The following is a 17,774-nucleotide window of genomic DNA, read 5'->3' as shown; positions in this document are numbered from 1 at the left end:
CTGAGACCCACAATATACCTGTTTTTGTCTTTTTTTAGGGGCGTTCAGGGGGAGTTTAGGGGGAGATAGCAGGTCAACAGTAGATGTCACATAGAAGTGGTGTACATCATCTGAAAGCTGGGAACCTGAAGATTAATTTGAGATACAGCTCAGCACTATGTGTCAAATTGTTCTAGTCATAAATCAGAAATAATACTGAATTAATGAATTAATTAATAATGAATTAAAATAAATTGTGAACATGTATAAAGGGCTAAAAACATTATGATAGAAGTATATAATGTCCATTCCCATGCTCACTAATGTCTCATAAGTTGTTTCAGCAATTGTGGGGTTGATACCAATTGTTGATTGATTGATGGGTTGATACCACCACAGATTTGGTGCTAAATTTAACCATTTTTTACCACTTGAGAATTGATACAAATGATCAATAATCTCCAAAATACCACATTAAGACACCAAGACCTTGAGGAACACCATAGAAAAAGTCATGCTGTGATTTGGTTTCAAAAACTTCTGACGTTTGGAGATTTCTGCAAGAATCGCATGGGGTACAGTTGTATAAAAAGAAAATACATGAACCCATGCTAATATTAAGCAATGACAAATAATCATAGCTGTCATCTAAATCTGAACAGAGAGTTATAAAGATCTGTGGAGGTCTGTTCTGCAATAATTTGACAGCTGAACACATGGACTATGGCTGAGAGTTATACAGGAAATCCAGATGGTCATTTTATGACATTCATAAATTGTTAAAGGAATTGTTTTATTTTATTTTATTTTATTTTGAAAACTATCCTTATTCCCTGTTTTGCCAAGACTTGTATGAGAAGATCAATACCACTTTAATTTCACGTTTACACCCTGGAGGTGGTTAGCTTAGCCTAGCTTCACATACTGTAAAGACTGGAAATAGAGGGAAAGAGCTAGGCTGGCTCTTTAGAAAAGTAACAAAAAGTGAATACCAGCACCTCTTAAGGATGGTATCAATCTTTTCATCTAACTCTTGGCAAGAAAGCCAGTAAGCACATTTCCCAAAATATCAAAAATCTTCCTTTAGTATTGAGGACTGTACCTTCAGAGTTGACACAGGTCACATTCTGGGCTGCAGTTCCAGGACCACAGGAGCTTTTACTGGGAATGCATCTTTCTTCTAGTTGGACCTGCCACAGGTAGCAGGCGGGATCCTCGCAGGGGATGGACTCCACCAGATGAGGGCAGGTCTCCGGAGGACTGCTGGACTCCCACAACACCTCTCTCCTCCTTTGTCTGAAACCTGACAAAAGACGAGGAGGGGAGGCAAAAGGTTGTCAAAGAAGCGATTGATATTCCTGTACAAAAGTGAAGGCAACTTGTGAGCATGTTGTTTCACACAAAGTATACAGAACCTCTCTCAGCCAATCCATACAGTACATCAAGTATGCTATAGTCAGCAGCAGCAACTCCTAATAAAAGCTACCATGTCTCTCTCATAACCATGGGAATTAAAGATGAATAATGAGGAGTTTGAAAGAAGAAAACGGTGGAGGAGTCGGTGCCAGGCCACTATGGGCTTTTTACACAGCAAAAATGTGTTGCAATTCTCTTTACGGAGTGCCTGCACTTCTGATTTTTGTCCACATGAGTACCCTTACTTCTTATTGCGTACTGCCACCTCTTGAGTCTACCCACCGTCTGAAAAGACGTGTACAAGCACTAAGCAATTGTGCTTCAGGTCGTGGTTGCGCCTGTGAGACGCAGCTGAGAAGCGAGCCTGCACGGAGCCGGTGCAGACAGCTGCATAGATTAAAATGTGATTTCTGAATGCTGCTGCTGTTGTAACTGCGGCGCTAGCTGCGGTGCAAATGACTCCGAGGCTGTCGGTACTCGTTGCGGCACCAACCAACACCGAGCCTCCCCCGTCAGCTGCCAGCTACTGTGGTGGCAGTGACACTTTGCAACATGGGCACAGAGCACCTGACTGCTGCACTATATTGAGTGCACATCTTTCAACTATAGCTCTTACATGGCATTCATCTGCTTTTATCCAATTGTGAATGTCAAAAAATATATGACTACAAAGCACTGAAGGCTAATGCAACAATATAAATGCATTTTCTCCCTCTTTGTTCTGTCATGCTGTGCATATGCCATTATTACAAGGGGGAAATGTTGATTTACAAGAAGATAAAGGAGGAGATTTAAATCATAGATTTTCAGATACACTCAATTTATGTTGTACTTCAAGGTGACATTTGATGCAACTCCATGTGACTGGAGCTAAATAAATGCAGTCTTAACCATACATTATCGACCTGCCTTTGGTATTCCTTCTCATTATCTGGGAACAGATATCATATTTTCGGTTTTATTGTAGCAAATATGCAATATTACATGTGTGTACAATTTGATTTGTATAAATATAGCTACATAACATTTTTTTTGTTGATCAAATACATTTATGGACAAACGGTGGGAGTGTATGTCGTATGTAATGAAATGCATACAAAATGCATTTGGATTGGGATATACTACCAAGATATGCGTATAGATAACCATATATCCAAGATGATCATTTCATGAAACTGCAAAATTTTGGGGTCCCATTCAGGCACTGTCTTTAGGTATAATAACACTAAAATTAGGCTTGTTATAGGTATGGATTTGTTATTCATATGTTAAGTTACTCGCCTTTGTTAGCACTGAATGAGATATCTTGTAATAAAGACACAAGTGCTGCATCTATTAGACTCAATTTCAGCACTAAAAGCTGTCAACAGTATGGTCTATTAAAAAGCTTGGTGCAAAGTGAGACCCACAATATGTTTCCACTTTCTCCACAAGGAAAGTATTTATTATAATACTGAAAATTAAGGTTATTTTCATGGGATTTGGCCTTGTATTTATGTTGTTAAATAAATAGTAGATATATGCAACAGCTATAAAAGTGTTGATATACCCAAAGAGAGGACTAAAATGGACCTAAAAGCTGGTGAATTTGGGACTTTCTCATTTCAATCCCTTATCCCAGCCAGTCTGGGGATTCAAAATGACAACCATCACCTGGTTCTTCATCCACCAGGCTTCTGCCACTGTCATATTTCACAAAAACTTCAAGAAAGTTGTCAGTGATACGATGAGTGGTTTGAAAATGCAACATTATTTTACATTTCATTTTCAGCTTTTTTTTAAGCTTCTTTAGTATTGTGATACTCATTATTATATTGTCTTGTTGTTAGCGTACTGATTTTATTATCATTAGCCATATTTTATTATTACTTAAAAGTCACAATTGGAAAATCGTCTTTACATCTAAAAGGAAAGAAAATGCACATAGTATAAAGACTTTCTTTTATTTCTATTATAATATCCTGATTTTTTTCAACCAATTTTCCCATTCCCATTTTCATGCCCTCATGCATCCAAAATGTGTTGCTTCCTGCTGCAACGAGATGCTGTTAACTGTAGTTTACAGTAAAATATACTCATGCAATGAGCACACATATAAAGTGAAGCTAAAAAGAAAGGAAAGATGCCAATGAGTTGTTAAACATGTAGATCTAAGTTACTAAACTACTAAATGTATCCTCATACGGTTCATATAATATCTTACGAAAAGTTATTCCTCATTTTTTTGTGTTTTCCTATAATGTCCAGCAACACATGTCAATTTCTGCATGTTAATTGCATACTATCTTCAAAAAAGACTTCTGTCTTCTGATCAGGTTTGGGCAACAAATCTACTTGGTTAGGTTTAGGAAAAGATCATGGTTTGGGTTAAAATAGCTACGGAGTACAGAAGTTACATGACAAATAAATCAACGCTGACTTCTGGTTTCACACGAGACATGAACAGCGGTCTCCTGGGTGGTCCGGTGTTTTTTGAGCCAACCATCCACCCCGACCTCCTCCCTATGCGGCGTTTGTTGCTCTTTATACTTCCTGTTTCGCAATTACGTGGATTTATGCTAAATAATTTCGTGGGATATATAAAAATTACAGTGCATTACTTTTTGTAGGTACAGCTACAGTATGAACAGTGAACAGAGAACAGCCTGAAATAGTTAACTAAAAGTGAAAAAGGTTAACCTATAAAAAGATGTTAATAACCAATTGTCATCCCATTTTTAACACTCAAAACAAACATACAAATGACACCCACCTTTTACCTTTCTTTTCTATAGATAAAAGACAAATATGAGCCCATATTTCATGGGGTGGAGGGACTAATTGATAAACTAAAAATAAAAAAAATATAAAAATAAAAAGAGCTCTACCTGGATACCATTTCCTAAGCGAGAAGAGAGACGAGAGGAAGTGAGGGAGATAATGAGCCAAGCGGCACGGCAAAGGAAAAAGGTGTTTAAAAAAAGTGGGAAAGTGTGAGTGATTGAGGTCAAGTTACAGTGGTTGGCAAGTCTTCCACAATGACACCTGTCTCTCCAATTACTGAGTCTCGCTGTCTGTTCGCTACCGCTGCTGCTGGTTCTGTTACTAAATTGGGGGCTGCCAGCTGAGGGGTAGTGGCTCCACACTGGCACCTACTGAACAGCTCTGTATGGTAGAAATGAAAGGTCCATCATAACTGCTCATTTCAGCTCAAATACAATCTAGAATTGTTATACGTATTAATCCTAGAAAGTGAATAACCAGCACATAGCAATAGTCCAACATTGAAGGTGTTAAAACATACCAGATTTACAAAAAAATTTACAATTGTGGGTATGGGGAAAAATCCTGAACTGTATTACATATGGAGTAGCCTACGGTAGCAGCTAAGCAGAGGACAGACAAATCTGATTTATCTTATGATGTAATTTAAATATAATGTGACTAAAATCAAGCCCCAAGGCTGAGAAGTTAATCTTATCAGATGGTCTTGCTCAGATGTTAAGTAAAACAAAATCATGAATTTGAATGAAACGGACTCGTGTGCTAACTTTGTGCTGAAAGAGGAAAAGCAGTGATTGCAAAGATGAGAGCCTGAGGAATAAGCAGTAAAGATCTGCAATTTGAAGTAATAAGGAAACATAAAATCTGGTCTCCCATGTGTCAGTGTGGTATAACAGCGTAGCTTCCTCTCTTAACCTCGCTATTTTTTCAAGGCTTTATTGTAAAGTGACAAGCAGCGTGGGGAGGATAATTAATTGGGGAATGACGTGATAAAGGTCTTCAGCCCAACTTGGGACTTCACAGTTACATTTTACGCATCTCTGGAAAGCAATGGATCGAATTAAAGCGTTTACTGATGCTTAAGTTTGAATAATGGTAACAATGGAACTACAATTTTACGATTTTTCCGAACATGTGTGAGGATTAGTTGAAAACAGCTTGATGTTGTCGGCTGAACAAAAAGAGAGTTTCGGTCTGGGAGACTTTTGGTATAGTATATGGTATATTGACTGGATTATTGTTGTAAACAGATAAACAGAATCAAGCAGGCCTTCTTAATACGTTTTTAATTGACTAATGCAATCATAGCACAATGCAATGGAGAGAGAGAGACATTGATAGTCAGGAGAAATACACATTCAAGCAGGCTAAGGAGGCGGTAGGTGTAAATGTAAGAAAAATAATATTCTGTTGCATCGCTGGACTTTGATTGTGTGTTGTTGTGGTAAAGTGACCTTACATGCATTGTACAATGTGCTACAGTATTCTTCCAGTTGTCACTAAATTGCTTTTATTGTGTGAACTACATGTAAGAAGAGCCAGCACTGACTTATCTGATTGGACCTGGCTATAGTCTCTCTGTGTTTGTCTGATAAAAAAGTGCCACTGATTTTACACATGTTGCCATCAAAGTTCAGACAGGATTTCCTCTGAGGCAATCGGCAATAACAAATCAGTTGTCGCAGCTATTCGTATACATTTCCCTCTTCCCATATTTTGTCACAAAAACAGATATCTATATACAGTATATGTTAACAGTGTCTAGCTTTGTCAATTTTCTTCCACTTCACCTGCTCAAAACTTGAGTGTGGGCCTTTAGTAAATATAGAGAAAGCATAGACTGTATATAAGAAGTGAACGTAGTCACAGTGATGTCACCAATCGGTTTGTGGAGTGCAGTTTTGAAGCCTTGAGATCGGCATTTTAGAAAGTGTAGAGAGAAAAATAATTCCCCAGTGGCATCTTAAACCTTTTAACAATGTACTTTCTGCTTGGTTTACCTTGATACTTCTTTAGTGTTGCTAATGCAGTGGCTAGGCAGCTTTTACATGCGATCATCTGTGTCCATAGATACCTTGTTGGATGATATGTTCTGTTTTTAATAGATAAAATGACAATGGCAGCAAGATCTAAAATGTGATATAACAGGAAGTGAACAATAAAATGGCTCGAAATATGGTTTGAATATGCGATTAGCAAATTGTCTAATTAAATGATCAACTTTGACACAATGATCAATTTTGACACAAGCATTATCATTAAGCCAATTACCAAATCCAATACCAAATTGGCCCACATTTTGATTACTATTCCCCTCTAAAACATTGAATCTCTCAAGGTTGGAACAATCATAAAGCATATATTTCTTCATGAAAAGGCGAGTGGACACCTCATGCTCTTATCTAGAGTCTCTATCAACTACCGAGCTCTCCAAATATTCTTGTAGATGAAAAATGGTAGGATAAAAATGCTTTTTCTCGGCTCCGGCACCTCCCCGAGTAAATGTCGATGACACTTGAGCAGCATCAGCTTTTCTGTTTTGAGCCATGCTCTTTTTACCACAGCGGACTCTGACACTTGGCAGACAAGGTCCCACTTTATTTCCCTCTACAGGTTGAACTGTCTAACCCCAGGATGATGCCCACTGTACAGATTACATCCCCAAACCATCTACTACTGGTGTGAGGCACCAGTTCAGGGGCCTGATCCGAGCCGTGTTCCCAGAGATGGCAGTATTGCCCAGAGCACTTACTGCTGCTCACATCCAAACCACAAAAAACAATTTGGCGTGGGCATGCCCCCATGGATATTAATAATTGAAAGGTTTCTCGGTCATACCAGGTTCATTTCAGGGAAACAAGGGCCATCCTGTGATGTTCGGCACTCCCTCCCTCCATCTCGGTGACTTCTAGTAGAGGCATTACTAAAATTATATCCACTAACCTCCCCGTGTTCAATTCATTTTCCCACATAGCTGCAAAATGTGATAGGCCAAGATAACAGGAAAAAAATGTGAAAAGCACATAAAGCTACTGCGAGGCAATTTAAATTTGTAATTTTCTGGAGAGCAAAGCCGGGGCGGCATAAGCATCTTGGCTGGTCGGCTCTTCTACCTGAACGCCGGCATCCCGCGGGCCCGTCGGTTAGAGACGGATCACAGTTTATTCTGATGTTGTGAAACATAAAGGCTAAGTGTACATTCAATAAGAGAAAGAAATTCTCGGCAGCTCAAGGACCACGGGCGAAACGACGAGGATCATAACAATGCCCTACTACTCAATAACTGTTCATTGCTTCAGAGGCAACAGAGCTCACTGCCAGTGATTTTTCTATTGGTTTCATACTCTATCTGCTGTGGGCTGTGGATCTTTATGAATGCTATCAAAAGACGCCGTGCCACAAGAGAGCCCTGTGCGAAACAGCAGATGCTGTGTTTCCCCCGCTCCTTGAAATATATTAATGACACTGTCTGTGAGACGAGCCGGCTCATCTCATACAGATCCAGCGTTGGAGAGTGTGGGCACTGACCTGAACAATCCACACTTCAGTCGCTCCCCGGGGGGCTTTCATGCACATTTACTCATGGCGGGGATGAGGTCACGCTGCCCTTTTAGCACAGCGCTAACACACTAACAGCTCCACCACTGACTCACACACACACACACACACACACACACACACAGACACTACACTATGCTGCACACACAATGTGTAGCCTCTCTAAAGCAGTCAGATATGACACTCGCTCACCTGTGAAAAAAGACAAGAACATTCAGACAGCACGAGCGCGTTGAATACTTGAGCACACCTCACACACACACACACACACACACACACACACACACACACACAGACACACACAGACAGGAAGCATCTTATCTGCTGTAACTCCTCTCACCCGCCCAGGGACTGAGAGCTGAACTACAGGTGTGCTCTCTTTCTGTCTCTCGTCTGCTGCGGTTTGTACACGTACTGTCTTCTTCCAGAGTGCACTTCCTCTCAGCCTGCCGCTTATCAACAAACAATTTACAATTCAAACATACACTGCCTCCGTCTCCTGCTCTGACATCGCTCTGTTGCGCTGTCATTCCCTCTCTTAGCCTCCATCAGCCTCTCTCTCTCTCTCTTTCAGCTTCAGTGTTGCCAAAGCTCCACACAATCTGTTGTTCAGGCATTAAAAACAGCGTGCAGTGCTTAATATATTAAACAAGGTTAGTGTAAAGCCCCTTGTTGACCATATTGAAGGTACTCAGCAACAACTGCTGTGAACAGCTGATTGTAAATGTACTACAGTGTCTGCAGTAGAGCTCAACGGTTAATTGTTTTTTGACAGAGTGCTTGTGATTTCACCACCGGCCCATCTGTGCATATATCAGTTTGTATTCTAAATCGTATCAGCTTGTTAGCTAGCTATCCGTAGTATATATTTCCTGATGGCCTGTGTCCATCCCTCTGTCCGTCCATCTGTCAGACATGATTCTGAGAGAACAGCATTCTGCTACTGAAGACAGTTGGAAGGATGATGCAGCTCATCTTGGAACATTTTTTGGGCATTTGAAATAATACCCTGATCTGCTTTTTCTAGGATTGTTACATCTTGTTAAAGCTGCTATCATTTGTTTTCCAATTTGCACACAAACTAGCTGATTATAACCAGCGCGAGCAGTGGTCGGCAGTTATCTTACAACTTCGTTATGGCATCAGATATTGTTGCTGGGATGTACTGTGTATAAGAAATAGACATTTTGAAGCCTCGAGTTCGGCATTTTGGCCATCAACATGTTGTTTTTTGGCTGTCGCCATCTTGGTTTTAGGCCGTTGCCATCTTTTTGCAACCAGAAGTGACACAAGAAGGAAAAGCCAAGTACAACTGAACACTGAATAAGATGTTTTTAGGCGACCAAAATGTTATAATTAACTTTAATGAACTGAAAACACACTGTGAAAGGGTTAAAGTTCTAAGATGAAAAAACTCCCAGACCGGAAAACGCCATGGTAGTGACCTGTCATTCACAAGGTAGCCACGCCCTAAAGCATACCCTGCTTTATGGTCTATTTGACTCTAAATGGGACCATAATTTACCAAATGAACATCATGTTGTATTGAAAGAGACTTGAAACTACCGATTGAGACCATAAACTCATGTTTACAATGTTTACTGAGGTAATAAATCAAGTGAGAAGTAGGCTCATTTTCTCATAGACTTCTATACAATCAGACTTCTTTTCGCAACTAGAGGAGTCACTGTTAGAAAAAAAATGCAAGTTTAAGGCACTTCTGCATTGGCTTCACTTTTCAGACCCGGAGGTGATGTGCAAATCTTACATTATCATCAATATCTACAGTAGGATAATTATTCTTTGTTTTGAAAACATGTCTCATACATTATGTCATTGACTGCCTTCTACAATGACACACCGCTGTGTGAACATTTACATGTGGCTCTGCAAATCTTTCAAAAGCCAAAGCTTGTTCAATCTCATATCCAATTTCCTCCATCATACCTTTCTTCCCCTGTGGTTCTTTGCAGTTGTCGTGTAGACAGGCACCCCAGGGTGACCACTGGGACAGCAGGCAGCGGTGCTGGCAGGGGATGGAGCACTGCTGGACGGCCAAGGGGGGCTCTTCACCAGCGCACAGCCTGGCATTCACAGGCCTGGACACTGAACAAACAAAGGGAACACAGGCAAGGATACAGCGGACTTAAGTCAAGCTCAGATACACACAGGCAGCGGTGATGTGTGTGTGTGTGTGTGTGTGTGTGTGTTTGTGTGTCTGTGTGTGCGATTACTGTCAAGTAATATGTGTGGAATTGGAATGCAAACAGCAGTAGGTGCTAGATGAAGAAGCATCGGTCACAGGATTGACAAGCGTGGATGTATATTAGTTCTGATAGTGAAGACAGGAGTGTATTTATTAGAAAAGGCTACAGTTTTTTTAGTGTTGTACACTGTGGTGAGAAGCAGGTTGATTTAGATAAAAAAACTAAAGCAAGAAAAAAGAAAGAACAGAAGGAGAATTGCTCTCCTCATCTCATATGTGGCTCAGGAGAATATTAAAAAGAGGGCAGCGACCAGCTAAGGGAGTAAACAGCAGCTGAACAGGGAGATACTAAGGCAAGACACGGTATAACCAATTCATGGCTGGTATCATTTGTGGATCACGGGAAGCTCGGCAACCTGTAATAGGCTCTGACATTAGTCTCTCACATGAAATGAGAGGGGGCTTTTTTTGCCTTTCCACAACACAGGGATTTATTCAATCTAATATTCCATTTTGATGCACCTCCGCACATCATTGAGTGGCAAATTTCCATTTAAATGAGAGCCCAAAGAGAAATTCACTAAATGTCCATCGTGCATTTTGTCTTCTCACCAAAAGTAATTTACATGGTGTTTGATCCTCTTTGTCAAAATGAGATGCTTGCTTAACCACATTCATAAAGAAGAGCATGGAACAGATCTTTCTGCTTTGTTCCGTAAATTGTGATTTTCTTGTGTTTGTCAACTGCATTACTGCGGTAGACATGAGAGCAAATTGTTTTCCACATTACCAGAGCGAGTAGCTCTCCATATCGAAGGCATTCAGCCACATCTGTTTGCATTAGCGAAGGCGGTGCGGGTCACGTCAAGGTAAACATTACAGTTGACGTATTGATCTTTGTCCCTCACATCCATCGGTTCAAAGAATTGATATTCTATTCTCAGCTAACATATTCACTGTTCAAATACACCTCTGATCCAGCAGGTTTCTGAACAGCTCAGCTACAATATGAAGCAACCCAGGGACTCATAGAGTATACTATAAGAAAATATGGAAATACGGTCAAATTAATATGTTATTATTAAATCAATGATTATGTTTATTAGGCGGGAAAGAGTGTGATTTGCAAGTGAGGACCTTATAGTTGAAAGTCATTAAAAACTACTCGCTGTGCTTAATTAAAAAAGATAAATTAAATACTTGGTATGCATGCTGTTTTTTCTTCTAATTATTGATTTGAGTTTATAAGCGTAAAAAGTTTCATTTTGTTTAATTGGAATTCAAATGCAAATCATTATATCACTTTTTTTAGCACAGCCATTCAGAGTTGAAAAACACTCAGTAACACTTTTGCCGTGGTGATTCTGGCTTGTTCAATTCTATTTATATTCACGCATTTACCAAAAAGAATTTACTTTGGTTTCACATAAAAACAAAAAAACAAATAAACCTGGATAATCCTTTGGGTTTTATTTACAGCAAAAATACAACAAAAAAAAAAAGCAAACATTATAAAGGCTTAAAGACCAGCTGAGCTGATTTGGTTCAGAGGAGGCCCGAAGGGATATCATAGATACAAGATTTAAATCAATTCAGCCAACAAACAATACCAACAATTGATAATAATCTATTCATTATGTTACCTTGAAAGACTGATATATTATAAATGAATGTCCAATATGGGGGTTATCACTTGAAATGCACGTATAAATCTTGCATTTCAGCTGTAAACAGCTGTACAAGAGTGTTGCCTAAGGGTGCTTTCACATCAGGGACACATGCCCGGAGTACACATGATCCCAAAGTCCAGTTCGTTTGATTAGTGTGAACGCTCCGTACCGTACTCGGGCACGGTTCATCGATCCGTACTCGAGTCCACTTGAAAAGTTGGTCTGGAGTCGGTTCACGTGTACTCGGGTACGGTTTGCATCAGGTGTGAAAGCCGACTGTACCAAAACAAGGAAGTGGACTGCTATTTAACGCGAGTAACTTTAGCATTCAGTGCCGCTCAGCGGGCAGAGAGAGACTGGGTGCTACCCTGTTCAAAAAAATAAATGGCTCTAAATAATATATATATTAAATACAGTGTGATCAGTTACGATCCTGCAAGTTTTCTACAACTCTCAGGTCAAAGTTCATTATCCCTCAGGAGCTGTGGTTTCATCATGCATCATTCATCAAGAAGAAGAAGCAGCGGTCTGGCCAGACAATTACCATCTCTACACCGAGCTTAGACTGTCAGCTCAACCTTTAAAACAAAAACCACAACATGAGCTCTCTCTAACTAACTACAGTCTTCTTCTCTAACTTGATTATTCTGCATTGACTGACTTCATTATCTTATTCCATCTGTCTACATGTTATTGCAGCTTGTTAAATATGCATGATACTCACACAATGTATAATAACATAACATAATTCATAAGAGGGAGGGATGATCGAGTTCCGCTCGATGTTCAAAGCAAATCAATTCATCCCCTTTAATACTACAGCTGATGCGCTATGTTCGATCCAACGCATTGCCCTGCAACTCTGTATCAGCCACAGTCTTCAACCTCATAAAATGAAAGTGCACATTTTCCGCTACAACCCAGGCCAGACACAATTACACAGATACTTGTACAATATAATGCATCCCTCTGTGTTCCAAGTCACTGTGTCCACCCCCACATTAAAGTGATTTAGTCAGTTAGATTTCCCGCACTAACATTAATGGGGAAAAGGGGTAAAACTAAATACACTAAAATAAGTACCGCTTTTAAACTTTGGCTTTAATAATACCCATTTTTTGTGATACATTCTAAAATTATTAATGCGTGAAAGTAGCAGAGTTTTTGAGTGACATTTGCACCATTTATGTGTTAACTACGATTCTTATGAAATCTCTATGAAGGCAGCTGTTGGTCCCCTTCCTGATGAACATTTATGAAGCACATAAACAGCAGGGGCGATGGGTAATAATTATGGCCTTGCCTGGAAGTCGTATTGTTTTACACAAATATCTTATACAGTGCACTCAAAGAAGGGAAATTTCACAAAGATGCCAAATAGAAATTTGCTTATCTAAAAAGGAAATTAGTTTTGTTGTAATAAATGCGTTGTATTAAATGTAAAATGTTATTTCCCTTCTCTGTAAAGTATAACCACCTCCAACCAGCACTACTTTTGTGATTGATTGTTATTCTTATGATAAGGATCTAATAAACATTATCAGTAAAAACCAATGGTAATAGAGTACTTTTCAACCTGAGTTGGACAAAGCCATTCACAGTTCCTCATATTCACCCATGCAGGCACACATCGATGGCGGCGATGCTGCTGTGCTCATCGGGAGTAATTTGGTCTTCAGTTATTTTCTAGTGTGAACATTACTGCCTCACAAGGTTGCTAGCATGGTTATAGATTTCTTGGCTTGGCACAGTCACTTCCTTGTGTCTCCGCTGGTTTCCTGGCAACCTCCCGGTGATGTCAAGACTCCAGGAAATCCAGGAAATAATCCAACATCCCCATAACCCCCCGTACAACCACAATGTGTAAATTTTTCATTTCGGTTTCATACGGATTAAACAGAAGAGATATAATGTGTTAGTTGGTGAGTTTTAGAGGTGCTATAGGCAGATTTTCTTTACCTTCCGACTTTGTGCTAAGCTAACTTGCCTAACCTGCTGCTGGCTGTATCTTCATATTTACTGTACAGACATGAGAATAGCGTATATCTTCTCATCTAACTCCCAATAAGAAAGTATTTCTGAGTATTTCCCAAAATGAGGTGTGGCACACCTGTATAATGAAATACATACAAAGTGATCAACCTTTAATCCAGTGCAGCTTTACTGTTTTGCTGTAAGTGCAACCCGGACTCATAGGAAGGTGTATAACAGACACGATATTACAAGTATTCAGCGTGTCATGAGGACGTATTTTAGGCTTCTTCGCCTGTCATTTGTAAGCCACAAAACAAAGCTACGGTAAAGTCTGCAGTTAGGTTTAGGGAACAAAACCACTTAATTAGGTTTAGGAAAAACATCATGGTTGGCCTTAAACTAAGTACATGTGTACAGATACAACAATACAAGTACAGAAAACATGTCATAAGTGTCACTAACATAACTCACAAAACAAAGCACGGTCTTGAACACCGGTCTCCTGGTTAAAAGTCCTGTGTTTGTTGGACCCGTCCATCTCCCCTCTCGCCTGCCATAAGCGCTCTTTCTCACTTTTGACTCTACGTCACTAGCTCTGAGCGTAACATATTAACGCGAATGTGTTTACATTGAAGTCAGTACAGACTACATGGTGTTAAAATGACACACCAAAGACAAGAACGATGTTCTTAATGCTCGCTTTTGCTTTGCGCATTATCGTGTCATTCATACGCCTTTTAGTGCAATCGGGCTGGTAAGTCTGATTGGCAACATTAAATAAGTGTAGGTTTTATATGCAACTGAGGTAAAAATTATTACTGGTGCCGCATCACAAAGTCACTTACGAAAAAAATAAAACATTAGCCCCTTAGATGTAAAATGAGCTATTTCACATGCAGAGTAGGGTCGCTGTTGTTTAAAACCTTAGCTATAGTAAACACTTTATTTTAGCTGAAGAAAACAGTCTGAATAAAATGATGATTCTTCTTCTTGTTGCTGCACTTTGAACATGCTTCAGCTACAGCCACACAGCGTGCTTATGATTTTTGTTTGGCCTGCATAACCAACATAATGCTCTTCTGCTAACTTTCACTTTAATAATGTATGCTCAAACACACCACTGAGTTTACTTGGAATTTATTTATGGCGTATCTCTCGAGTCACCATGTGCTTCCAGCGAGCTCTGGGTCAACTGGGATGAAGGAGGTTTTTTTTCTTACCCTCCTTCCTGTGATGTGGCGCTGAGTTATCAGGGACTTGAACACAGTAGGTCTTCCTGGTCTGGATCCCCCTTCCACACAGTTCACTGATGTTCACCAGCCGCCGGTCCTGCTGGCTCAGTAAGGGGAGGATGCGACCTTCTTCCCAGTCGGTGGTCCTCCACACGTACCTGAGAGAGCAAACACAGACACGCAAACACATTTGAAATGCGAAGAAGCAAACGGCAGTTAAATGGAGTCACTGTTTGATATGTCTTACAGGAGTATCATGTTTGTGTAATTCCAGAGACACAGCTGAAATCTATTCAGAAACAGTAGATGAATGAAAGCATTTCAAAAAAGATAAACTGTCAGCATACACACAGCAGTTTTTTTTTCCAGGAAAGTCACACAAAGCGAAAGACAAATTAGCGAGAGCAGTCACTGGCAAGAGCCTCCCGCATATGTCAGGAGGAGGTTTATTTTGATTTCAAAACTTCTAAACAAATGTTTGGTTTCAACTATGAAAAATGCAGTGGTGCAGAAAGTAATAATATTGGAGGAGTTTACCAGAACAACAGCCTGTAGTAATCTATCAAATGCTTAATTTCCGTAATGAGTTTTCCCTAATCATGTAAATCCTCTGCTCTCAGGCACTCCATGTAGATTTAGCAAATAAAACAAAATCTACCAGCAGGGAAAGTAATTCTCTATTGACTACTTTGTTTACTGAATGCAATATTAATCAAAGCCTATCTTAACTCTCCTAAAACTCTCCTTGTTTTGTCAAACATTGTTTGTCATCTATGTCCATTTGGTCAGGAACTCCCTACAGTACATTATGTTATTGTGGGGAGTCACAAAGTAATTGAGGTAATACACAAAAAATATGCGTAATTCAATAGTGAAATCATGACTATTTGCAGCCTCTGGGCTTTCTCTCATAATCATTCAGGTGAAAAAGAAGCACAGAGAAGCAAAATTAAAAATCATTAATTGGTTTTAGACATGTTATGCATAACGTCAGGAGATTACATGTGAACAAAGCTTTTGTTTCTGAGGATTGTGAGCTCAAAATGAGACGATAACACGCCATTGTTTAGAACTACCTGGGGCAGTTTTGAAGTAAATCTCCAATGATGTTGCAAGCTTCTTTTTCCTGAAGGGCAGGACATCGTTTTCCCCCTCCGACTGAGATCTGCGTCATGATCCGTGACCGGAGCCGGTAACCGGGAGACAGGTCGGCGGACCGGCAGGTCTTAGAGCAAGAACTCCACGATGACCAATCAGATGTCTGACAGTCTTTGGGCATCACGCACGCCTGGAAGGTCAGGGGGGAGTTGTCCTTGGTACACAGACTGCAGATTGAGAAGAAGAAAAGATGTTCAAGAAGAAAATACTACAATGAACGAGAAACATCAAAGGAAACTGGTAACACTTTATAATAACTATCATTTATAAATGATAAATTGATATTTATTTTACTGTTAAACAATGAAATGCTAATTAATAATGTTTACTTATTATTAGTAATGATAAAATGTATGTTATTTTATCAGCAGTTTGTGTAATATGAAATAATTATTTTATAAATTCTATATTGTACCATAGCTCATAAGAGACGATAATTACATTCTGATTACATTAGTAAACTATTAACAGTTTAATGTTGCCCACATTATCATATTTTATACACTATATTAAGTATTTGTTAATGATTACTAAGTGATTTATAAACCTTTAAGACATTTTTTGTAAAAAATCTATACACATTACATAGATGGACCAGAAACCAATTATTAACCATTGACAAAGTATTAACTATCTATCTAAATGATGTTTATAGATGCTTTACAAAGTATTTATTAACCATTTAACAGGATATTATAATCATCAGTTGCAGCTATAATGACCTAATGCAAATAAGGTGGTTTACAAACCAATTATTAACCATTAACAAAGTGTTACAAATATCTGTGTTATCTTAAAATAGTTTTTAATGTTTACAAATAATAGTTTAATCATTAATAGATACTTATATATGTAGTATATAATATGTTATGTGTGCAACAATAAACTGTTAAAATAACAAATTATAACATTAAAAAATAATTAGTAAACATTAATTATCATTTTGTTGTTTGTTAACAGTAAAATAACTATTTGCCAAGTTTAATTATCTATCAATGTACCATTTATTAATGATAATTACTATAAAGTGTTACCAAGAACCTTTATTTCATGACATAACATCTTTGTAACACCTTCACAGCTTGAGAATAGAGTTACTATTTAGAGAGTAGGAGAGACCGAAGCATGACAGATGTTAGCTGTGGTTGGGATTTAAATAGATCGGTGGAAGATTACATGGAGTGAAAATGACATCAACTGTAAGTAACACCATCTATCTGCCTGTGGATGTCTTGATTTCCTGATGAACAAATGACCTTTGCAGCTTCCACATGACAATATGCAAAGCTATTATCTTCACAACGCAAGTCTCACACATACAGTCAGCCTTTACAGAAACAGTACAAAGAGCGGATATGCTCACTTAAAAATATGAAACAAGTGCATTAGTCATGTAATTACAATTCCATTGTTTAATTTGGACAATTTAATTAGGCAGGTTATTAAGATTTGAGTACAATGCTCATTTAAGAAATTTTACTTTGTAATTAGGCTGTAATTAGAAAAGCAGAATGAGGCAGAAGTCAGGTGGGAAATCCATATTCAAAAGCCCCAATTCCACTTCCTAGCAAATACCATGCTAATCGGGCACTGTACTATAAATGGTCCCTTCACACTCGAGTCATAAAGCCAGTCAACCTGCCTTGTCGGGGATAATAACATGCAAATATCAAGCCCATAACAAGATGCCTAATTTTAAGCCCCTTCATCCAAACAGCATGGGACAAACAAAAGTCATCATATCAAACCTGCCACGATATTTAATTCAGCACTGTACAAGACAGTTGAAATCCCTGAAGCTGCCAATGCTTAGCTTTT

At 39.0% G+C, this 17,774-nt stretch overlaps 1 protein-coding gene across 3 annotated transcripts in view; it reads right to left on the bottom strand.

Annotated features, from left to right (window-relative positions):
- The window catches only part of thsd7ba (thrombospondin, type I, domain containing 7Ba), a 225,895-nt gene that overhangs the window by 100,274 nt on the left and 107,847 nt on the right, over positions 1–17,774 (bottom strand). For all 3 annotated transcript variants that reach the window (XM_074659769.1, XM_074659768.1, XM_074659770.1), the window contains 4 exons: positions 15,875–16,123; positions 14,787–14,956; positions 9,664–9,822; positions 1,082–1,282 (listed from right to left, as the gene is read on the bottom strand). In XM_074659769.1, the coding sequence (XP_074515870.1) occupies positions 1,082–1,282; positions 9,664–9,822; positions 14,787–14,956; positions 15,875–16,123 (779 nt within the window). The remainder of the gene's footprint in view (positions 1–1,081; positions 1,283–9,663; positions 9,823–14,786; positions 14,957–15,874; positions 16,124–17,774) is intronic.

Source organism: Sebastes fasciatus, chromosome 14 (assembly GCF_043250625.1).
Source record: "Sebastes fasciatus isolate fSebFas1 chromosome 14, fSebFas1.pri, whole genome shotgun sequence".
Lineage (NCBI taxonomy): Eukaryota > Metazoa > Chordata > Actinopteri > Perciformes > Sebastidae > Sebastes > Sebastes fasciatus.
This window is presented reverse-complemented; position numbering and strand designations above follow the sequence as displayed.